A 24,332-nucleotide genomic window follows, 5' to 3' on the forward strand; every position below is an offset into this window, starting at 1 on the left:
CATGTGTTGGGAGGTGGAACTTAAAGGTTGGATAAGGTATAATGAGCAGGGCTAGAGGCTTTACAGTGAAATAAGCCAATAAACACTAACCAGAACAGCAATGGACAAGGCATATTGACATTAAGGAGAGGCATGCTTAGTCGAGTGATCATAAGGGTCCAGTGAGTAGTGAGGTTGGTTGGGGTAACGGCGATTCAGACAGCTAGCCGGGCCATTGGTAGCAAGCTAGCTGTTTTTAGCCACCTCGTGCGTTTCCGTCGGTAGATTAGTGGGGTACCGTGTGGTAGAGGGGATCAATCCAAGTGGCAAAATAGATATAGTTATATTGACCCAAGAAAAATTGTCCAATAGACCTATTCAGATAGCAGCCGATAAGACAGCTAGCGATTGGCAGGCCGCAGATGGGCATTCTGGTAACGTCGCGACCGAGGGGCCAGTTGGATAACTCCCTCGGGCAGATAACGTCGGTGTAGTCCAGTCGGCTGGTGGAACTCTTCAGCTGGCTAGCTCCAGAACAATTGATGTTTGCTCCGGGATCGACGTAAGCCAATAGTCACACGGATAGCAGCTAGCTAGCTGCGAGATCCAGGTGTAAATGTCAAGAGCTTGCGGTTGAAATCCGGGGATATGGAGAGAAAAATAGGTCCGGTATGTTCTGGTCTGAGTCGCGTTGTACACAACTGGCAATAGCTTTTCAAGCTAAAGGATAGCAGATGACCACAAACCGTGGTTAGCTGAATACTAACTGTTAAAGGAATTTTACAATTCCTATATGTGTTCATTAACCAATTCAATTAAAATCACTCTGTTCCTAAGAATTTGTAAGATCCTTATTTGCATAAAATAGACAGAGACCAGTCTACCAAAATTAGGCAATAGCATTTATTCTCGAGAGCGCTGCTCATAGAACCCTGTACAACAATTTATATATCAAATATGACGTCTAAGGTTATAAAATGTATCTCCTCTCGACCAGGACAAAGCAGGTTCAAAAGTTAATTCCAACTCACTAGCACACATACTTGACACACTATATCTGGATTAACTCCTGAAGTCTCACCATAGTTTCTTACCACTTAGCAGACAGTTCCAGATAAGGAAATCCTGGAAGGGCTCTCGCTGTCTTATTTTATCGCCACAAAGTCATAGGTGAGTTGTTTCAAACATAGGTTAATGAGACTCTTTGCTTACTTTAGACACACACATTCCTTCTTCCACAATGGTTATCATTTCCAATTACCCCTTATCCATGCTACATAACCTCTAATACCTAAATGGTTAAGTTTCTGAGTATAATTATTTAATCATTCATGTTAAACCTTGATTAAAATCTCTTAACACTAAGCTTCTATTGTAGATTTCAGATTTGAGGTAAATAATGCTTTTTTTTTCCTTTTCTTTTTGAATTGGTGAGGCATCTGGTTTTCCATCCAGGACCAAGCCAGCAGTGGGATCCAAGGTGGTATGCTGCATGTGACTGACTGTACTTCTGCTCCTCCCCCTGTGTGTTTGCCTGTTGTTGTGGGGTTAGGTAGTGCGCGTGCGACCTAACGATAAGGACGCTAAGATGAAGTACCAGGAGTGCAACAAGATCGTGAAACAGAAAGCCTTCGAGAGAGCCATTGCTAGCGACGAGATGAAGAGATCAGTCGTAGACTCCCTAGACATCGAAAACATGAGTGAGTGGTTTCTCATCTCATATTTTATGATTAATTACTTTAATAAAATATTGGGTATCATAACTGTTGTAAAACTATATATTATCCAGCAGTCATCATTTTAATGTCTAGAAATAATGGGCTACTGCCTGTATACATTGTGCTTCATCGACCCTTCGAGGCTAAGTTACTGTAAAGCTCTTAGTGACAAATGTCTCTGTAAAATGGGCTATATACATTTGATGGTTTAGTTGGTTGATTGATTGTGCCACCATGCAGTGATCGAGGACCAGTACACAGGACCGAAGCTGGAAGAAGGGAAGGTGACAATGAGGTTCATGAAAGAGATGATGGAGTGCTTCAAAGACCAGAAGAAACTGCACAGAAAGTGTGCTTATCAGGTACACATACATTACCTTCAGAAAGTATTCTCATCTGTTGACCTTTTCCACATTTTGTTGTGTTACAGCCTGAATTTAAAATAGATTCAATTGAGATTTTGTGTCACTGACCTACACACAAGACCCCATAATGTCAAAGCGGAATTATGTTTTTAGAAATGTTTACAAATTAATAAAAAAATGAGAGGCAGATATACAGTTAAGATCACAAGACAGGAGAATTACGTCATTCACAAGTGATAGGCTAATATTGTCAGACTATTGTTCATTTTAATGTTGTCTTTACATTTGCTAAATAATATCGAGTGCATTCGAAAAGTATTCAGACTTTCAATTTTTCCACATTTTGTTACGTTACAGCCGTATTCTAAAATGTATTAAATAAAGGTTTTTCCTCATCAATCTACACACAATACCCATAATGACAAGGCGAAAACATTTTAGAATTTTTTTTGCAAATTTAAATACCTTATTTACAGAATTATTCAGACCCTTTTGGTATGAGACTTGAAATTGAGCTCAGGTGCATCCTGTTTCCATTGATCATCCTTGAGATGTTTCGACAACTTGATTGGGGTCTACCTGTGGTAAATTCAATTGATTGGACATGATTTTGAAAGGGACGCGCCTGTCTATGTAAGGTCCCACAGTTGATAGTGCATGTCAGAGCAAAAACCAAGCCATGAGGTTGAAGGAATTGTCTGTTGAGCTTCGAGACAGGATTGTGTCAAGGCACAGATCTGGGGAAGGGTACCGAAACATTTCTACAGGATTGAAGGTCCCCAAGAACACAGTGGCCTACATCATTATTAAATGGATGAAGTTTGGAACCACCAAATACTCTTCCTAGCGCTGTCTGCCCGTCCTAACTGAGCAATCGAGGGAGAAGGACTTTGTTCAGGGAGGTGACCAAGGAACCGCTGGTCACTCTGACAGAGTTCTAGAGATGGGAGAACCTTCCAGAAGGACAAACATCTCTGCAGCACCCACCAATCAGGCCAGATGGAAGCCACTCCTCAGTGAAAGGCATGACAACCCACTTGGAGTTTTCCAAAAGGCACCTAAAGGACTCTCAGATCATGAGAAACAAGATTCTCTGGTCTGTTGAAACCAAGATTGAACTCTTTAGCCTGAATGCCAAGCTTCGCTTCTGGAGGAAACCTGGCACCATCTCTACAGTGAAGCATGGTGGTGGCAGCATCATGCTGTGGGGATGTTTTTCAGCGGCAGGGCCGTGGAGACCAGTCAGGATCGAGGGAAAGATGAACAGAGCAAAGTACGGAGAGATCCTTGATGAAAACCTGCTCCATACTGCTCTGGACCTCAGACTGGGGCCAAGGTTCACCTTCCAACAGGACAACGACCCTAAGAACACAGCTATGAGAAAGCAGGATTGGCTTCGGGAAAGTCTCTGAATGGCCCAGCCAGAGCCCGGACTTGAACCCGATCGATCGAATGTCTCTGGAGAGACCTGAAAATAGCTGTGCAGCAACACTCCCCTTCCAACCTGACAGAGCTTGAGAGGATCTGCAGAGAAGGGAGAAACTCCCCAAATACATGTGTTCCAAGCTTGTAGCGTCATTAACAAGAAGACCCGAGGCTGTAATCGCTACCAAAGGTGCTTCAACAAAGTAATGAATAAACGGTCTGAATATTTATTCAAATGTGATATTTCCGCAGTTTTTCTTTTTTTGTATACATTTTCAAAAATTCCTAAACTGTTTTTGCTTTGTCTTTATGGGGTATTGTGTGTAGACTGATGAGGCCAATTGTTCGCCGCCTCAAGGGTCTCCCGGTGACAGCTGGCTGTGACACAGACTGGGATCAAACCCGGGTCTGTCGTGACACCTCAAGCACCGTCGATGCAGTGCCTTAGACCACTGCGCCACTCGGGAGGGCCCTAGTTTACTAAACTTACGCATTGCCCTAAACCTTATGAAATAAAAACCCTTATATAAAACATGTAATCCTGTATTTGTGTTAACTAATAAAATGTATCCTTTCAGATTCTGATCCAAGTCAAAGAACTCTTATCCAAACTACCCAGTCTTATTGAGATCACATTAAAAGAGGTGAGACATCCATGATATTTGTTGACTTCCTGGTATTGCTCTTCCTTCTCTCCTGTCCTGCAATTGTCAAGATGATTATCCCCTTCAGCAGGTGAACTGTCCCTGTGCCTAAACCTGCCTGTCCTCTGTTTTCTCCCCAACAGACAGAAAAGATAACCATTTGTGGCGACACACATGGACAGTTCTACGATCTTATAAACATCTTTGAGCTGAACGGCTTACCCTCTGAGACCAACCCCTATGTATCCTGTTCAGTCACAGCCACAGTGACGTGCAGTAAACGGTGACATGTGCAGTAAACCGTGTGTGTTAGTATTCATTGAAATGTACATTATAACACTTAACAATAGAACACAGCTATTTAATGGAGACTTTGTGGATCGTGGTTCGTTCTCCCTAGAGGTCATCCTGACTCTGTTTGGCTTCAAGCTGCTCCTCCCTGACTCCTTCTACCTCCTCAGAGGTCAGTATTTGGATTTTTGATATTCATTAGGATCCCCATTAGCCGCTACAAAAGCATCAGCTACTCTACCAGGGGTCCACATGAAATATGACATAATGCTTTTTTTGACTAATAATGTACTATTTAAAATGTCTCACACAGCCAACATATCAGTACATACACACCATATCTAGGTCTAATACATGGTACAGTGTAAATTACAATACAATATACACTACCATTCGAAAACATTTGGGTTCACTTGATTTTGAAAGAAAAGTCCATTCGACTGGCAGCTTCATTAAATAGTACCCGCAAAACACCAATCTCAACGTCAACAATGAAGAGGCGACTCCGGGATGCTGGCCCTAGGTAGAGTTGCAAAGAAAAAGCCATATCTCAGACTGGCCAATGAAAATAAAAGATTAAGAGGGGCAAAAGAACACAGACACTAGACAGAGGAACTCTGCCTAGAAGGTCAGCATCCCGGAGTCGCCTCTTCACTGTTGACGTCGAGAGTGGTTTTTTGTGGGTACTATTTTAATGAAGCTGCCAGTTGAGGACTTGTGAGGTGTCTGTTTCTCAAATTAGACACTCCGGGGCCTCTCACTCCTCTTTCTATTCTGGTTAGAGACAGTTTGTTCTGTTGTGTGAAGGGAGTAGTACACAGCGTTGTGTGAGATCTTCAGTTCCTTGGCAATTTATCACATGGAATAGCCTTCATTTCTCAGAACAAGAATAGACGGATGAGTTTCGGAAGAAAGGTATTTGTTTCTGGCCATTTTGAGCCTGAAATCGAACCCACAAATGCTGATGTTCCAGATACTAAACTAGTCTAATGAAGGCCAGTTTTATTGCATCTTTAATCAGGACAACAGTTTTCAGCTGTGTTAATTAACATAATTGCAAAAGGGTTTTCTAATGATCAATTAGCTTTAAAATGATAAACTTGGATTGGCTAACACAACGTCCCATTGGAACACAGGAGTGATGGTTGCTGAAAATGGGCCTCTGTATGCCTATGTAGATATTCCATAAAAAAATTCCAGCTACAATAGTAATTTACAACATTAACAATGTCAGCACTGTATTTTTTATCAATGTGATGTTATTTTAATGGACAAAAATTGAAATGTCCTTGTTTTTGAAAGAAAAGCTAAGTTGCCCCAAACCTTTGAACGATAGTGTTTCTAAAATGGCCGTCTCTCTAAAGTCCCCTTTGTGCAGTAAGGTGTTCTTTTATCATTTTTTTTTATTTGTTTAAATCTATGCTTATTGCTAGCTTGAGTTACCTCTATTTAAAAATGGTGCCTTTCCCAGCCTCTGTTCTGAACCTGGGGACTGGGAAGAGACATCTGGTGTATGTCTTGTACCGATTAGTGTCTAAACTACAGTACCAGTCAAAAGTCCCTTACTAGACGTCCGCGAACATTTGTAAAATTCGCGGACGGCGGCGGGCTATGCACGGGGGCCGGATCTTCCGGGAAGTCATCGAACAAAGTCTCTCGGACATTCGGTTTCCGTTTTATACATTTTTTAAATTTGGGCCATTTTTCCTCTGTCCCGGTAAATCCCACCAGAGGGCGAATAGAATCATATTGAAAATGTACAAAACATCACCAATCACAACGTGGCCTATTTTCCTAAACCCTGTCCTCAACTTTAAAGCCAGCAGAGACTGACATGCATGTTACTGACACTTTCCCTCTGTGTGCGTCTAAGTGCGATAGGTGCTGCTTTATTCTAGACCAACTGCAATTTACCTATGTCCTTCTTTCCCATTTTAGCCACCACTCAACAGAATTTCCATGAGAGAGGCTTCCATTAAAGAAAACCCTCAGTGTTCTATTAGATGGGTAACTTACAATCCATAACACCTAAAAAAACAAACATTCAGCAATAGCTTATGATCAATGACCTCAAAAACTGCATTGAAGTCTAACAGAACAGCTCCCCAATCTTCTATACATTTCTTTCAGCCAATAATTTGTGTCATTGCCGAGCACGAAGAGTGCCCTTCCCTATAAGCATGCTGAAAGTGTTATTTTGTTTTCTGTAAAATAACTTTTTTTTATTTGATCAAACACAATTATTTCCAAAAGTTTGCTAAGCAATTGTAACAGACTGATTGATTGGTCGGCTGTTTGAACCATTAAAGGGTGCTCCTCCCTGATTCCTTCTACCTCCTCAGTGGTCAGTATGCTGCTCCCTGACTCCTTTTACCTCCTCAGTGGTCAGTATGCTCCTCCCTGATTCCTTCTACCTCCTCAGTGGTCAGTATGCTGCTCCCTGACTCCTTTTACCTCCTCAGTGGTCAGTATGCTGCTCCCTGACTCCTTTTACCTCCTCAGTGGTCAGTATGCTCCTCCCTGATTCCTTCTACCTCCTCAGTGGTCAGTATGCTCCTCCCTGATTCCTTCTACCTCCTCAGTGGTCAGTATGCTGTTCCCTGATTCCTTTTTCCTCCTCAGTGGTCAGTATGCTGCTCCCTGACTCCTTTTACCTCCTCAGTAGTCAGTATGCTGCTCCCTGACTCCTACCTCAGTGGTCAGTATGCTGCTCCCTGACTCATCGTACCTCCTCAGTGATCAGTATGCTGCTCCCTGACTCCTACCTCAGTGGTCCGTATGCTGCTCCCTGACTCCTACCTCAGTGGTCAGTATGCTGCTCCCTGACTCATCGTACCTCCTCAGTGGTCAGTATGCTGCTCCCTGACTCCTTCCTCAGTGGTCAGTATGCTGCTCCCTGACTCCTACCTCAGTGGTCAGTATGCTGCTCCCTGACTCCTTCCTCAGTGGTTAGTATGCTGCTCCCTGACTCCTTCCTCAGTGGTCAGTATGCTGCTCCCTGACTCCTTCCTCAGTGGTTAGTATGCTGCTCCCTGACTCCTTCCTCAGTGGTCAGTATGCTGCTCCCTGACTCCTTCTACCTGCTCTTACATTAATGTTGATAAAAACTGTTGTATGTCAGTGTCTGGTCTTCTATTCCCATGTGTAATTGACTCTTCCCTAAGCCCCGCCCCCCTTGGTTACTGTTGCAACCTTGGTCAACATTTTCCCAGGAAGCCCAATTCCCCTTTCAAACCACTGGAGAAAACACCTCACAATGATCTCAAATGGTATTTTTAATACACAATGAAATGAAACACAGATTACCCCTTGCTGATCAGGAGACTCTTGGGTATGTTGTGGTGGACTGTCATTACAATTGCTTCACAGGAACCTGGTCAAATTAAGTTTGTAGTGTGGCTAGCCACTGGACGGTTCAATGCACTGCATTCAAACTGCTAACTAATTTTGGAGCTTCTCTTAAATTGTTTGTGCATGTCGACAGCAGATGAAAGTTCTATTCCTAATAAGCCAATTTAGCTAGCTAACATGCATTTGGAGAAAAACTAGTTATATTAACTAAGGCTAGCTGGCTACTAGCACTGGCATTGTTTGCAATGAGAGCTAGCTGACCAGCTAGCTAACAAACAATTCAACAGTATAATTTAGGATAAAAAAAACACTTCAACAGGCTGTATTTTATGTATCTAAATATAAGCACTGTTCAATTATTTAGCCATTTTTAAACCATTTATTTTGGGATGAAATCTGTGTTTTTGCCCCCCTGGGCTTCCATGGGTCTGAAATGTAAGCTTGTCTGAGGTGTCTGACTCGACCACAGTTGGTATCCATCAGAGCATTTCCATTATTAATTTTGCCCAAAATTCTGGGGCATGGCTTAGAGAAGGGTAAATTGTATTTTTAACTAATGTCCATATGTTTCTGTGTAACTAGGTAACCACGAGACTGACAACATGAACCAGATGTATGGTTTTGAGGGGGAGGTGAAGGCCAAGTACACCGCTCAGATGTTCACTCTCTTCAGTGAGGTCTTCCAGTGGCTGCCTCTAGCCCAGTGCATCAATGGCAAAGTCCTGGTAGGTAACCCTGACCTGTGACCGCTAATCAATAGCCCAGTGCATCAACGGCAAGCCCTGGTAGGTGATGCTGCATTCATAACCAAGTGGGAAGGTCGTAAATATGAGTTGGTACTTTCATGTTTTGAACTGGGAAATAGGGTTGGGCCATATTACAATATTGGATATCGAAGATGACTGTCCAACATCGTGATGTGACAGACTGTATAGAGTATTTCAACTTGTCTGGCATTAAAGAGCTGGCCAGGCAGCCCACAGCAGGGCCATGTCAAGTGGCTTATTCCTTATTCCTGGCTTATTCCTTTGCTATAGCCTGCATAACCAAACAGCCAGAAGCCAAATCTTGCTAATTTTAAATGGCCTTTTAAAAGCATTAAGACAATTTAAAGGTATTGTCCTAAAGTTGCAGCTTTCAAATAGGAACAATTCTGAAAGTCTCTCTCACAGCTTTATTTTGAATTACAAATCATGACTTCCGGCGCCGACAGAGATGGCCGCCTCGCTTCGCGTTCCTAGGAAACTATGCAGTTTTTTGTTTTTTTACGTGTTATTTCTTACATTAGTACCCCAGGTCATCTTAGGTTTCATTACATACAGTCGAGAAGAACTACTGAATATAAGATCAGCGTCAACTCACCATCAGTACGACCAAGAATATGTTTTTCGCGACGCGGATCCTGTGTTCTGCCTTACAAACAGGACAACGGAGTGGATCCTATGCAGCGACCCAAAAAAACGACTCCGAAAGAGAGGGAAACGAGGCGGTCTTCTGGTCAGACTCCGGAGACGGGCACACCGTGCACCACTCCCTAGCATTCTTCTTGCCAATGTCCAGTCTCTTGACAACAAGGTTGATGAAATCCGAGCAAGGGTAGCATTCCAGATGGACATCAGAGACTAACGTCCTTTGCTTCACTGAAACATGGCTCACTGGAGAGACTCTATCCGAAGCGGTGCAGCCAACGGGTTTCTCCACGCATCGCGCTGACAGAAACGAACATCTTTCTGGTAAGAAGAGGGGCGGGGGCATATGCTTCATGGTTAACGTGATGTGGTGTGATCATAACAACATACAGGTACTTAAGTCCTTCTGTTCACCTGATTTAGAATTCCTCACAATCAAATGTCGACCGCATTATCTACCAAGAGAATTCTCTTCGATTATAATCACAGCCATATATATTCCCCCCCAAGCAGACACATCGATGGCTCTGAACGAACTTTATTTAACTCTCTGCAAACTGGAAACGATTTATCCGGAGGCTGCATTCATTGTAGCTGGGGATTTTAACAAGGCTAATCTGAAAACAAGACTCCCTAAATTTTATCAGCATATCGATTGCGCAACCAGGGGTGGAAAGACCTTGGATCATTGTTACTCTAACTTCCGCGACGCATATAAGGCCCTGCCCCGCCCCCCTTTCGGAAAAGCTGACCACGACTCCATTTTGTTGATCCCTGCCTACAGACAGAAACTAAAACAAGAGGCTCCCACGCTGAGGTCTGTCCAACGCTGGTCCGACCAAGCTGACTCCACACTCCAAGACTGCTTCCATCACGTGGACTGGGAGATGTTTCGTATTGCGTCAGATAACAACATTGACGAATACGCTGATTCGGTGTGCGAGTTCATTAGAACGTGCGTTGAAGATGTCGTTCCCATAGCAACAATTAAAACATTCCCTAACCAGAAACCGTGGATTGATGGCAGCATTCGTGTGAAACTGAAAGCGCGAACCACTGCTTTTAATCAGGGCAAGGTGTCTGGTAACATGACCGAATACAAACAGTGCAGCTATTCCCTCCGCAAGGCTATCAAACAAGCTAAGCGCCAGTACAGAGACAAAGTAGAATCTCAATTCAACGGCTCAGACACGAGGCATGTGGCAGGGTCTACAGTCAATCACGGACTACAGGAAGAAATCCAGCCCAGTCACGGACCAGGATGTCTTGCTCCCAGGCAGACTAACTTTTTTGCCCGCTTTGAGGACAATACAGTGCCACTGACACGGCCTGCAACGAAAACATGCGGTCTCTCCTTCACTGCAGCCGAGGTGAGTAAGACATTTAAACGTGTTAACCTTCGCAAGGCTGCAGGCCCAGACGGCATCCCCAGCCGCGCCCTCAGAGCATGCGCGGACCAGCTGGCCGGTGTGTTTACGGACATATTCAATCAATCCCTATACCAGTCTGCTGTTCCCACATGCTTCAAGAGGGCCACCATTGTTCCTGTTCCCAAGAAAGCTAAGGTAACTGAGCTAAACGACTACCGCCCCGTAGCACTCACATCCGTCATCATGAAGTGCTTTGAGAGACTAGTCAAGGACCATATCACCTCCACCCTACCTGACACCCTAGACCCACTACAATTTGCTTACCGCCCAAATAGGTCCACAGACGATGCAATCTCAACCACACTGCACACTGCCCTGGACAAGAGGAATACCTATGTGAGAATGCTGTTCATCGACTACAGCTCGGCATTCAACACCATAGTACCCTCCAAGCTCGTCATCAAGCTCGAGACCCTGGGTCTCGACCCCGCCCTGTGCAACTGGGTACTGGACTTCCTGACGGGCCGCCCCCAGGTGGTGAGGGTAGGCAACAACATCTCCTCCCCGCTGATCCTCAACACTGGGGCCCCACAAGGGTGCGTTCTGAGCCCTCTCCTGTACTCCCTGTTCACCCACGACTGCGTGGCCACGCACGCCTCCAACTCAATCATCAAGTTTGCGGACGACACAACAGTGGTAGGCTTGATTACCAACAACGACGAGACGGCCTACAGGGAGGAGGTGAGGGCCCTCGGAGTGTGGTGTCAGGAAAATAACCTCACACTCAACGTCAACAAAACTAAGGAGATGATTGTGGAATTCAGGAAACAGCAGAGGGAACACCCCCCTATCCACATCGATGGAACAGTAGTGGAGAGGGTAGCAAGTTTTAAGTTCCTCGGAATACACATCACAGACAAACTGAATTGGTCCACCCACACAGACAGCATCGTGAAGAAGGCGCAGCAGCGCCTATTCAACCTCAGGAGGCTGAAGAAATTCGGCTTGTCACCAAAAGCACTCACAAACTTCTACAGATGCACAATCGAGAGCATCCTGGCGGGCTGTATCACCGCCTGGTATGGCAACTGCACCGCCCTCAACCGTAAGGCTCTCCAGAGGGTAGTGAGGTCTGCCAACACACTGACACTGACTCAACTCCAGCCACTTTAATAATGGGAATTGATGGGAAATGATGTAAATATATCACTAGCCACTTTAAACAATGCTACCTTATATAATGTTACTTACCCTACATTATTCATCTCATATGCATACGTATATACTGTACTCTATATCATCGACTGTATCCTTATGTAATACATGTATCACTAGCCACTTTAAACTATGCCACTTTGTTTACATACTCATCTCATTTGTACATACTGTACTCGATACCATCTACTGTATCTTGCCTATGCTGCTCTGTACCATCACTCATTCATATATCCTTATGTACATATTCCTTATCCCCTTACACTGTGTACAAGACAGTAGTTTTGGAATTGTTAGTTAGATTACTTGTTATTACTGCATTGTCGGAACTAGAAGCACAAGCATTTCGCTACACTCGCATTAACATCTGCTAACCATGTGTATGTGACAAATACAATTTGATTTGATTTGAAATATTACAGGCAACAAGAAGTGGAATTGAGGAAACAATATGAAGACATCTGGAAAGATTTGTCCAAAGAATAAAGCTGAGCAAAGCTTATTAAAGAACAACATGTATAGTTGGCCTGTTTCCATTATTAACAGAATCATAAAACACAGGACGAGATGTTAAAAACTGTCCATTGTGCCAATAGATGGAATGCACTCACATGAGATTTGCCGTGATGTTGACAGAGTGTCATGGGAGGTTTATTTCTTAGACTGGGTTAAGATGTCAATTTTGGGACACGTCCTCAGTGTGCCTTCGAATCAGTGGGTGTTTCGGCCTTTAATCACTAAACACCCTCATCAAAGGTGGCCAGCTAAAGGGTGATCAAGCCTTACCTTGTGTCCCATGCCCAATTAAGATTTCCCACGGGACTATGCAAGGCAGGGGCGTCCTCTTCCCTGAGCCAGCTCTACAGCTGACCGCATACCTCACATGCCCTCAAGTTGGAGGGATCTGAATTGGGTTCTCAGGTGGGGGTAGGGGGTCAGTTATAGCCCAGCAAGTGTCCTTCCGTTTGATCCAGATCCACTGGCTGCCTCTTTCAGCTGCTTGAGAAACTGCTCTGACGGTCTGCCGCACAGCCTGTCCATGGATTCCAAGTTCTTTCAGCAACCTGATGGTGGAAGAAGCCACAAATCCTCTGCATCCCACTTCAACTAGCTATACTTTTGCATTCCAGCCACACTGAGTTGCATCTGCTGCCAACTCTGTGTAACACAGTTTCTTACGCTCGTGGGCCTTTTCAACGCCCACGGGACTGTGAGCTCTATGATGTACACAGCCTTTCGTGAAGGGGACAAGAATACCATGTCTGGCCTAAGGTTGGTAGAAGCAATGTCAAGTGGAAAAATTAGTTGCTGGCCAATATCAACAAGCATCTTCCAGTCCCGTGCCATGGCTAGGTGTCCAGTTTCTGGCTTCTTAGGAGGATGCTTGGGCCTTTTCTGTCCCTCACGGTTTTGACGGGATTGCTTGTTTTTGGAGGTAATGAATTGGTTGCACTCCTCTTGGTCTCAAGTGCTGCAGCCAGGCTCTGTAGGACCTGATTGTGCCTCCAGGTGTAGCGGCCTGGAGCTGGGCAGAGGGGGCAGGTCGAGTCCTCGCCATACCATTGATGTAGGTTTTTTGGTGATGGAAGCACATAAACAGCTCTTATGATGAAGCTGATGTTGCTTGCCTCCATTTGCCAAAGCTCACTCTAGTTGATCTTTCTCCTCTCCAGGCCTTCCCACTGCGCCCATTGCCCTTGTTTAGCAAGAGAAACAGCCTTTGCACTTCTTGCCGTCTCCTCCTGTCTGCGAACCTCCCCGACCACCAGCTTCCTGAGTTCAGATGTTGTTGCCTTATGGAATGTTGGTTTGCTTGCTGCCAGGCCAAAGCCTCCTCTTCCATGCTGGATATTCCCCACAATGTCTTGGTGTCTCTGGGCTGATGTGGCTTGCTGCACAGCCTTGGATGATGTCCATTTCCGTCCAGTTTGTAGGGAGGTGCAGCCTTGCTAATGGTCTGGTCTTTGGAGTCCTTCAATGTCATCTGAAGTCTTACTTTAGAGCACTTATACTCCTCCATTAGACTTGTAAGAGGTAGTTCAAGGACCCCTTTGCCATAGAGGCATAGAGGTTACTCAGGCATTGTGGGACACCCAGCCATTTCTTCACGTATGAGGTAATGGTTCGCGCCATCTTCTCCACTGTTGTTATTGGGACTTCTTAGACGGTGAGTGGCCACATTACCCGGGGGAGAAGTCCAAACTGTAGGCACCAAAGCTTGAGCTTCCCAGGCAGTAGTGTCTTGTTGATGTTCTCAAGACCGTCGGCGATGTCCTGCCTTACTTGCTGCACTTGATCTTTATCCCAGAGGCTTTCGTTGTACCATCTACCCAGGCTCTTGACGGGTTGCTCAGACACCGTTGGTCTCGGGTCATCTCCAATGCAGAACCTCACATCTTTAAGCTGTCCCTTGACTATGGAGATGCTTCGAGATTTGCTTGGCTTGATTTTCATCCGGGCCCCCTTGATGTTATCCTGCAGTTTTGTAAGTAGCCGCCTGGTGCATGCTGCAGTGGTGGTCAGTGTAGTCATGTCATCCATGTATTCTCGGATTGGTGGGAGATGGAGCCCTTCCTTAGTTCTCTCACCGCCGACCACCCATCTCAATGCCCTGATGATGACTTCCATGGCCATAGTGAAGGCCAGAGGTGAACTTGTACAGCCTGCCATTATGCCAACTTCCAAGCACTGCCATGTTGTTGTGAAGTCAGGTGTTGTGAAACACAATGTAGGCTACAACCTACCTACAACATACAGATGCCAAGACCTAATAAGAGAGGAGGATTATGTAAAAATGCATATCAATTAATAATGATCCAGTTCTGGGGAGAGCAGAGTTGTGTGCTCTGCAGCCGGGCCCCTGATGATTTACAACTCAACGCACAGCCAGTGAGGCTACTTGCCCAAATAAACAGATTTGGCTCCAAAATATATTTTGTCATGATTCCTCTCGTCCCTCCCAAGCTTACGATAGCGCTCCTTTTTAGCTGTCTCCTTTTGTCATCTTTTTAAAAAACAACCATTTAAAAAGGGGCCATGGTATTTCAGTGTTTTTATGGGTACTTTATTACCATAGAACCCTCATTTTATTTTTTAAGTCGGTTAAGAACAAATTCTTACTTACAATAACCCGGACAACACTGGGCCAATTGTGCGCCGCCCTATGGGACTCCCAATCACAGGCGGATGTGATACAGCCTGGATTTGAACCTGGGACTGTAGTGATGCCTCTTGCACTGAGACGCAGTGCCTTAGGGTTAGGGTTAGGGTTAGGGTTAGGGGTTAGGGTTAGGGTTAGGGTTAGGGTTAGGGGTTAGGGTTAGGGTTAGGGCCACTCGGGAGCCCAGGGAAATACTGTCAAACATGAAGGCTTTTGATTGTTTTGCTCTTTTTTTTTACCATTTATTTACCAAGATAAAGCAATGCAGTGTGACAAAAACAACAGAGTTACACATAAACAAACATACAGTCAATAACACAATAAGAAAATCTATGTACAGTGTGTGCAAATGTAGAAGAGTAGGGAGGTAAGGCAATAAATAGGCCATAGAGACTAAATAATTACAATTTAGCATTAACCATAAGTATCTCAAGCTGCTTTCTCTTAATACAATAAATGTAACAACCATTTGTATTTTGTTCTTAAACAACTGCTGAAGATGCTGCCATGCTTGCTGTCTTTTTTGTTGACAAATGACATCGGAGAGCTGCAAGTGGTAAACTTGTTGGATGATAAAGCAGTTTCTCACTAGTAATCACCAGTTGGAGGGCCGTTCAAGTGAATTTTTCCCTGACCCCTAACCTTTGGCACAATGCATCAACGGCAAAGTCCTGGGCCTTTTCTCATTTGGGCAAAGGTCCGTCCGTCTTTCCTCCGTGACTCGGAAACAGATAGTAATCCAATAGTCAAGAAGCGTGTCAATTTGTTAGTAGGTGAAGGGCAGATTCCTCCCCTCATCGAGGATAGGAGTCCTTCACACCCCCTTTGAAGCAGTTGTTTTCTCACATACCTTATCAACTGGGAAGAATCTCAATTGCATACTCCTGGCGTCCTCTCTACTCGCCTCCTTCTCAAAACCCATTAAATGAGAAAGCCAATGGTCCCTCAGAACCTCTCTATTGAAAAGGAGGGTTGAGGAGTATGCAATTGAGATTCTACCCTGGTAGGTAACCTTGACCTCTAACCTCCGACACCTAATCTCTGGCACAGTGTAACAACAGTCATCGTAGGTTCCCTGTTAGGCTTCCAGTGGTACAACTGGACATGGTAGGTTCCCTGTTAGGCTTCCAGTGGTACAACTGGACATGGTAGGTTCCCTGTTAGGCTTCCAGTGGTACAACTGGACATTTGAAGACTGTTATCTATAGTTGTGTTGTCTGTGCCAGGTGATGCACGGGGGGCTCTTCAGTGAGGACGGAGTGACATTGGATGATCTGAAGAAGATCGACAGGAACAGACAGCCCCCCGACTCTGGTAAAATCAATCAATGAATCAATATCTTTATCAATATCTTTATTGTCCTCTTTAGGACCAAGGAATAAGTTTGTTTGTTGTTTTCTTCAGGTCCTATGTGTGATCTTCTCTGGTCAGATCCACAGCCACAGGTTTGGTGTTTCCTTGCACCACACTCGAAATACACTCTGTCATCAACAATAATCTGCTTCAAATAGAGGACATCATGCAGTACTGTTATCTACTTTTTCTCCTCCCCTCCATCTGTCTCAGAATGGCCGGTGTGTGTCTAAGCGAGGTGTGAGCTGTCAGTTTGGGCCGGATGTCACCGAGCGGTTCCTTGACCAGAACAATCTGGATTACATCGTCCGCAGTCACGAGGTCAAGGCAGAGGGTTATGAGGTCACACACTCAGGGAAGTGCATCACAGTCTTCTCAGCGCCCAACTACTGGTAACTATGGCAACAGACTCACTATGCAATCCAATTTTAGTGATTCCATCTGCATTGCCATATTTAAAATAAAAACGTATATTGTAAGACTTTCAAATGCCATCCCTCTCTAAAGCCTTAGTTTAAGATGACAGTAACAGTATTCTCTTCCTCCTCTCCCTCTCTCGCTCTCTCTCTCTCCCTCCCTTCCACCTCTCTTTCCCTCCCTTCCACCTCTTTCCCTCCCTTCCACCTCTTTCCCTCCCTTCCACCTCTCTTTCCCTCCCTTCCACATCTCTCTCTCTCTCTCTCCCCCATCCACCTCTCTCTCTCCCCTATCCACCTCTCTCTCTCTCTCCCCTATCCATCTCTCTCTCTCTCTCCCCCATCCACCTCTCTCTCTCTCTCCCCCATCCACCTCTCTCTCTCTCTCCCCCATCCACCTCTCTCTCTCTCTCCCCCATCCACCTCTCTCTCTCTCTCCCCCCCATCCACCTCTCTCTCTCCCCCCCCCCATCCACCTCTCTCTCTCCCCCCATCCACCTCTCTCTCTCTCTCCCCCCCATCCACCTCTCTCTCTCTCTCCCCCCCCATCCACCTCTCTCTCTCTCTCCCCCCCCATCCACCTCTCTCTCTCTCTCCCCCCCCATCCACCTCTCTCTCTCTCTCTCTCCCCCATCCACCTCTCTCTCTCTCTCTCTCCCCCATCCACCTCTCTCTCTCTCTCTCTCCCCCATCCACCTCTCTCTCTCCCCCATCCACCTCTCTCTTTCACTCTCCCTCCCATCCACCTCTCTCTCTTTCACTCTCCCTCCCATCCACCTCTCTCTTTCTCTCTCCCTCCCATCCACCTCTCTCTCTCTCCCCCATCCACCTCTCTCTCTCTCTCCCCCATCCACCTCTCTCTCTCTCTCCCCCATCCACCTCTCTCTCTCTCTCTCCCCCATCCACCTCTCTCTCTCTCTCTCCCCCATCCACCTCTCTCTCTCTCTCTCTCTCCCATCCACCTCTCTCTCTCTCTCCCCCATCCAACTCTCTCTCTCTCCCCCATCCACCTCTCTCTCTCTCTCCCCCATCCACCTCTCTCTCTCTCTCCCCCATCCACCTCTCTCTCTCTCTCCCCCATCCACCTCTCTCTCTCTCTCCCCCATCCACCTCTCTCTCTCTCTCCCCCCCATCCACCTCTCTCTCTCTCTCTCCCATCCACCTCTCTCTCTCTCTCTCTCCCATCCACCTCTCTCTCTCTCTCTCCCATCCACCTCTCTCTCTCTCTCTCTCCCATCCACCTCTCTCTCTCTCTCATGCACCTCTCTCTCTCCCTCTCATCCACCTCTCTCCCTCTCTCTCATCCACCTCTCTCTCTCCCTCTCATCCACTTCTCTCTCTCTCTCTCCCTCTCATCCACCTCTCTCTCTCTCTCTCTCCCTCTCATCCACCTCTCTCTCTCCCTCTCATCCACCTCTCTCTCTCCCTCTCATCCACCTCTCTCTCTCCCTCTCATCCACCTCTCTCTCTCCCTCTCATCCACCTCTCCCATTCACCCCTCTCTCTCTCGCCCTCCCATCCACCACCACAGTGATCAGATGTGTAACAAAGGAGCGTACATCCATCTCAGTGGATCAGACCTCAAACCACAGTTTCACCAGTTCACTGCTGTGGTCAGTACATCCATTATATATGATATGTCCTTACTGTGAGCCAGTCCAAACTAACCCAGTTCACTGCTGTGGTCAGTACATCTCCTTACTATCATGAACCTCTCTCTCGTGCTCTCTGTCTCTATCTCTTTCCCCTCCACAGCCTCATCCGAATGTGAAGCCCATGGCGTACGCCAACTCCCTGATGCAGATGGGGATGATGTAGAGGCCAAGCCCAAGTCACTCAGTCTGACCCCTGACCCTGGCCAACAACATGCCCTTGTCTACTGGTCCATACTGTGCTCCATGGGATCTCTCTCGCCCAGCCATGCCTGAGTAGCTCCCTTCCCCTTGGCCCAAACTCTTTGATCTCTGTAGTGATGGAGCTTTCACCATATGGCTGTCACATTACTGCTCTGCAGAAATCAAAGGGTTATTGTTAAGGGGAAGAAATGGGAAGTGAATTGTGTCCAGTTCCGATAATCCCTACTGTTTCTTTCAGAGTATCCAACATGGTAGGGTCATGGTATTTAAGGTAGGAAGAGACATGGTAGGGTCATGGTATTTAAGGTAGGAAGAGACAACACGGTAGGGTCATGGTATTTAAGGCAGGAAGAGACAACATGGTATTTAAGGCAGGAAGAGACAACATGGTAGGGTCATGGTATTTAAGGCAGGAAGAGACAACATGGTAGGGTCATGGTATTTAAGGTAGGAAGAGACAACATGGTAGGGTCATGGTATTTAAGGCAGGAAGAGACAACATGGTATTTAAGGCAGGAAGAGACAACATGGTAGGGTCATGGTATTTAAGGCAGGAAGAGACAACATGGTAGGGTCATGGTATTTAAGGTAGGAAGAGACAACATGGTAGGGTCATGGTATTTAAGGCAGGAAGAGACAACATGGTATTTAAGGTAGGAAGAGACAACACGGTAGGGTCATGGTATTTAAGGCAGGAAGAGACAACATGGTATTTAAGGCAGGAAGAGACAACATGGTAGGGTCATGGTATTTAAGGCAGGAAGAGACAACATGGTAGGGTCATGGTATTTAAGGTAGGAAGAGACAACATGGTAGGGTCATGGTATTTAAGGCAGGAAGAGACAACATGGTATTTAAGGCAGGAAGAGACAACATGGTAGGGTCATGGTATTTAAGGCAGGAAGAGACAACATGGTAGGGTCATGGTATTTAAGGTAGGAAGAGACAACATGGTATTTAAGGCAGGAAGAGACAACATGGTATTTAAGGCAGGAAGAGACAACATGGTATTTAAGGTAGGAAGAGACAACATGGTAGGGTCGTGGTATTTAAGGTAGGAAGAGACAACATGGTAGGGTCGTGGTATTTAAGGTAGGAAGAGACAACATGGTAGGGTCATGGTATTTAAGGTAGGAAGAGACAACATGGTAGGGTCATGGTATTTAAGGCAGGAAGAGACAACATGGTATTTAAGGTAGGAAGAGACAACATGGTAGGGTCATGGTATTTAAGGTAGGAAGAGACAACATGGTAGGGTCATGGTATTTAAGGCAGGAAGAGACAACATGGTAGGGTCATGGTATTTAAGGTTGGAAGAGACAACATGATATTTAAGGCAGGAAGAGACAACATGGTATTTAAGGCAGGAAGAGACAACATGGTAGGGTCATGGTATTTAAGGCAGGAAGAGACAACATGATATTTAAGGCAGGAAGAGACAACATGGTATTTAAGGCAGGAAGAGACAACATGGTATTTAAGGCAGGAAGAGACAACATGGTATTTAAGGCAGGAAGAGACAACATGGTAGGGTCATGGTATTTAAGGCAGGAAGAGACAACATGGTAGGGTCATGGTATTTAAGGTAGGAAGAGACAACATGGTAGGGTCGTGGTATTTAAGGTAGGAAGAGACAACATGGTAGGGTCGTGGTATTTAAGGTAGGAAGAGACAACATGGTAGGGTCATGGTATTTAAGGTAGGAAGTGACAACATGGTAGGGTCATGGTATTTAAGGTAGGAAGAGACAACATGGTAGGGTCGTGGTATTTAAGGTAGGAAGAGACAACATGGTAGGGTCGTGGTATTTAAGGTAGGAAGAGACAACATGGTAGGGTCATGGTATTTAAGGTAGGAAGAGACAACATGGTAGGGTCATGGTATTTAAGGCAGGAAGAGACAACATGGTATTTAAGGTAGGAAGAGACAACATGGTAGGGTCATGGTATTTAAGGCAGGAAGAGACAACATGGTAGGGTCATGGTATTTAAGGTTGGAAGAGACAACATGATATTTAAGGCAGGAAGAGACAACATGGTATTTAAGGCAGGAAGAGACAACATGGTAGGGTCATGGTATTTAAGGCAGGAAGAGACAACATGATATTTAAGGCAGGAAGAGACAACATGGTATTTAAGGCAGGAAGAGACAACATGGTATTTAAGGCAGGAAGAGACAACATGGTATTTAAGGCAGGAAGAGACAACATGGTAGGGTCATGGTATTTAAGGCAGGAAGAGACAACATGGTAGGGTCATGGTATTTAAGGTAGGAAGAGACAACATGGTAGGGTCATGGTATTTAAGGTAGGAAGAGACAACATGGTAGGGTCATGGTATTTAAGGCAGGAAGAGACAACATGGTATTTAAGGTAGGAAGAGACAACATGGTAGGGTCATGGTATTTAAGGCAGGAAGAGACAACATGGTAGGGTCATGGTATTTAAGGTTGGAAGAGACAACATGATATTTAAGGCAGGAAGAGACAACATGGTATTTAAGGCAGGAAGAGACAACATGGTAGGGTCATGGTATTTAAGGCAGGAAGAGACAACATGATATTTAAGGCAGGAAGAGACAACATGGTATTTAAGGCAGGAAGAGACAACATGGTATTTAAGGCAGGAAGAGACAACATGGTATTTAAGGCAGGAAGAGACAACATGGTAGGGTCATGGTATTTAAGGCAGGAAGAGACAACATGGTAGGGTCATGGTATTTAAGGTAGGAAGAGACAACATGGTAGGGTCATGGTATTTAAGGTAGGAAGAGACAACATGGTAGGGTCATGGTATTTAAGGCAGGAAGAGACAACATGGTAGGGTCATGGTATTTAAGGTTGGAAGAGACAACATGATATTTAAGGCAGGAAGAGACAACATGGTATTTAAGGCAGGAAGAGACAACATGGTAGGGTCATGGTATTTAAGGCAGGAAGAGACAACATGATATTTAAGGCAGGAAGAGACAACATGGTATTTAAGGCAGGAAGAGACAACATGGTATTTAAGGCAGGAAGAGACAACATGGTATTTAAGGCAGGAAGAGACAACATGGTAGGGTCATGGCCAATAGCCAAATCGTGGCTATTGATAACCAACCATAACCAACCACCCCTGCCAGTTTGGTGTTGAAGCATCCATTATGGAGCTGCTGGGTTTGTGGTGATTAGACTGGTTAATCATACTGTACCTAACCTTAACCATACTGTATGTGGGGAGGATGGCTCAATACTGGCTCTGACCCTAATCATACTGTATCATAATGGCTGGAATGGAGTCAATGGAATGGTACCAAACACGTGGTTGATACCATTCCATTGATGCCATTATTATGAGCCATCCTCCCATCAGCAGCCTCCATGGTACAGTTTTGATACTGTATGGAGCTCGTTTGTACCAAAGAATTGGAATGATCCGCGCTGTCACAGCAGTAAAACTGTTCTGCTACTGTAAAACATACTGTTGCTTGACCTACTGTTCGGTTTATAGTGTCTCTGGTTGGGTTGTGAGAGCAATATGTGCTACAGTATTGGAACATAGTTTTATTAAAGTCTTTTTTTACAGTAGAAAATGTAGCTATGATTCCATCTTCAGGAGAAAACATGAGCCTGGTTATTTGACTCCAGTCTCACTCTGCACGGTGCTGTTCATTCCTACTAGTCAGATGGTTTAGACACATGCTATACATGTATGTTGTTTTTCACATTCAACAAAGCTGATCCTTGTTCTGTTGTTTTGCACTACTGCACCTTTTCTCTACCTGTTGCTGCTCTCCATGTTAACTCTTCAGCTCAGCCCGTCAGTCTCCTGGTAGCTCCTGCACAACCCCTCTTCTCTCCCAACCTGCTTTGCTACAAGGCCAACCACTGGTGTGATTCTCCAACCTGCTCCACTGTTAGTCTACCAGTGACTTTGCCCATTTGCAGATGTTTGGCTCAGATTTCCAGACACCAAGCGCCCAGCTGCCGTGTCCCTTCAACTTTTTAGATCATTCTATACACTGAAGTGTATGTGTGTGTGTGTGTGTGTGTGTGTGTGTATATGTATATAAGGTATATATATATATAAAAATGTAAAATACATTCTGTGTACATGTTTGGGGAAAAAAAGTTATTGAATAAACTTTCAGTCCAATGATTTTGAATGCCATATTTGTTGTTGTTGAAATGTCAGGACACAGGGTCTGCATCCGGACACTAGAGGGCAGCAATGTTCTGTTTCGAGTCAAGAAACTGTCCCACTTTAATGAAATTACCAATATATTTGCTGATGCAGCCATGTATAGTTTATTACATGTCCATTGGGTATTTAGACATGAACCAACAAAGGGTTATTACCCTGGTGTGCCTCAACATCTACCAACTGCCCAGTATAGTTCATTACCATGGTGTGTTTGACATATACCGTGTGTAGTTTATAACCAGTCCATGGTGTGTTTTGACATATACCAAAAGCTACGTATAGTTTAACCAGTCCATGGTGTGTTTTGACATATACCAAAAGCTATGTATAGTTTATAACCAGTCCATGGTGTGTTTTGACATATACCAACAGCTATGTATAGTTTATAACCAGTCCATGGTGTGTTTTGACATATACCAACAGCTATCTATAGTTTATAACCAGTCCATGGTGTGTTTTGACATATACCAAAAGCTATGTATAGTTTATAACCAGTCCATGGTGTGTTTTGACATATACCAACAGCTATCTATAGTTTATAACCAGTCCGTGATGTGTTTTGACATATACCACATATAGTTTATCACCAGTCCATGGTGTGTTTGACATATACCAACAGCCAAGTATTGTTCATTACCATGGTGTGTCTCGACATACACCAACAGCCACATATAGTTTATTACCTGTCCATGGTGTGTTTTGACATATACCAACAGCCACATATAGGCTTTTACCAGAGCATGGTGTGTTTAGACATATGTAACTGACCGGCTCAATACGGCCTTATTTATCAACATTTGAAAATATGTTTATTGCGTTGGATGAAAGTAAAGACTCTTAATTCTGCTTTGAAAGTTGATAAACTTGTAACCTCGCTTTTGAGAAAATGGCCCTTGAATGTTTTAAACACCTACTGGAGAGCTCTTTGTCTACACCCATTCAGCATTGTTCACACCCTCTTAAGCCTTAGCCCCACCCATCTCTTTAAGGATTCACATGTAAGGCCATATACTAAATAACCAAAGATTTCAAGACTAAAGGCTGGTTTATACTACGGGTGTGATCGTAAATTCAATCTGGAGTGCCAGAGTGGGCTTTGGGAGTTAGCAAATTCAGAGCGTTTCGCTCTCTGAGCGTTCAGAGCCACACTGGACGCTCTGGATGATGTGTAGGGTTGATCCGAGAGTTATGACCTAACAAAAGCAGTCAAGCACCCAAGCTAACTGGCTAAAGTTGGCTAGCTTTCTAGCTACTTCAAGACACAAATGAGAGAACAGTTCACTCTGACCATTTTACTCACCATAGCAGAGCTGGCGAGGCTTTTTTTATGTTATACAGAGCGTTGGTGACTGTCAACTGTGCTGCTGGCAACAATTATGCTTTTTTTGGCAACGTTTTCTGACACCGGCCATATTCAACGGGTGTTGAGCATTCATACATTCGTCAGTTATTCTGCACTATGGCACACAGACGAGTGCTCTGAAATTGGAGTAGATAGCCAGAGCAAATCTATCAATCGACAGTTGTCGGAGTGACAACATGAACATTCTATTGAAATGGTTACTTGCATAGTTGAGGCTTTTGTTTAGACATGTAG

At 44.9% G+C, this 24,332-nt stretch overlaps 1 protein-coding gene across 42 annotated transcripts in view; it reads left to right on the plus strand.

Moving 5' to 3' along the window:
* Nucleotides 1–23,594, plus strand: part of LOC110508131 (serine/threonine-protein phosphatase 5) — a 36,931-nt gene extending 13,337 nt beyond the window's left edge. Inside the window, exons 3-16 of one of the 42 annotated variants that reach the window (XM_036965473.1) lie at nucleotides 1,532–1,679; nucleotides 1,938–2,059; nucleotides 4,066–4,131; nucleotides 4,275–4,373; nucleotides 4,489–4,594; nucleotides 8,356–8,498; nucleotides 16,154–16,241; nucleotides 16,332–16,372; nucleotides 16,494–16,672; nucleotides 18,228–18,309; nucleotides 18,452–19,747; nucleotides 19,786–19,861; nucleotides 19,916–20,251; nucleotides 20,469–22,690. In XM_036965473.1, the coding sequence (XP_036821368.1) occupies nucleotides 1,532–1,679; nucleotides 1,938–2,059; nucleotides 4,066–4,131; nucleotides 4,275–4,373; nucleotides 4,489–4,594; nucleotides 8,356–8,498; nucleotides 16,154–16,241; nucleotides 16,332–16,372; nucleotides 16,494–16,672; nucleotides 18,228–18,309; nucleotides 18,452–18,514 (1,137 nt within the window). In that variant the 3' untranslated portion in view covers nucleotides 18,515–19,747; nucleotides 19,786–19,861; nucleotides 19,916–20,251; nucleotides 20,469–22,690. Of the gene's footprint in view, nucleotides 1–1,531; nucleotides 1,680–1,937; nucleotides 2,060–4,065; nucleotides 4,132–4,274; nucleotides 4,374–4,488; nucleotides 4,595–8,355; nucleotides 8,499–16,153; nucleotides 16,242–16,331; nucleotides 16,373–16,493; nucleotides 16,673–18,227; nucleotides 18,310–18,451; nucleotides 20,252–20,468 lie in introns of all 42 variants that reach the window. The other 41 variants (XM_036965465.1, XM_036965475.1, XM_036965448.1 and 38 more) reach the window with 41 other exon arrangements.
* The last annotated feature ends 738 nt before the right edge of the window (nucleotides 23,595–24,332 follow it).

Source organism: Oncorhynchus mykiss, chromosome 27 (genome assembly GCF_013265735.2).
Source record: "Oncorhynchus mykiss isolate Arlee chromosome 27, USDA_OmykA_1.1, whole genome shotgun sequence".
NCBI classification, from domain to species: Eukaryota; Metazoa; Chordata; class Actinopteri; order Salmoniformes; family Salmonidae; genus Oncorhynchus; species Oncorhynchus mykiss.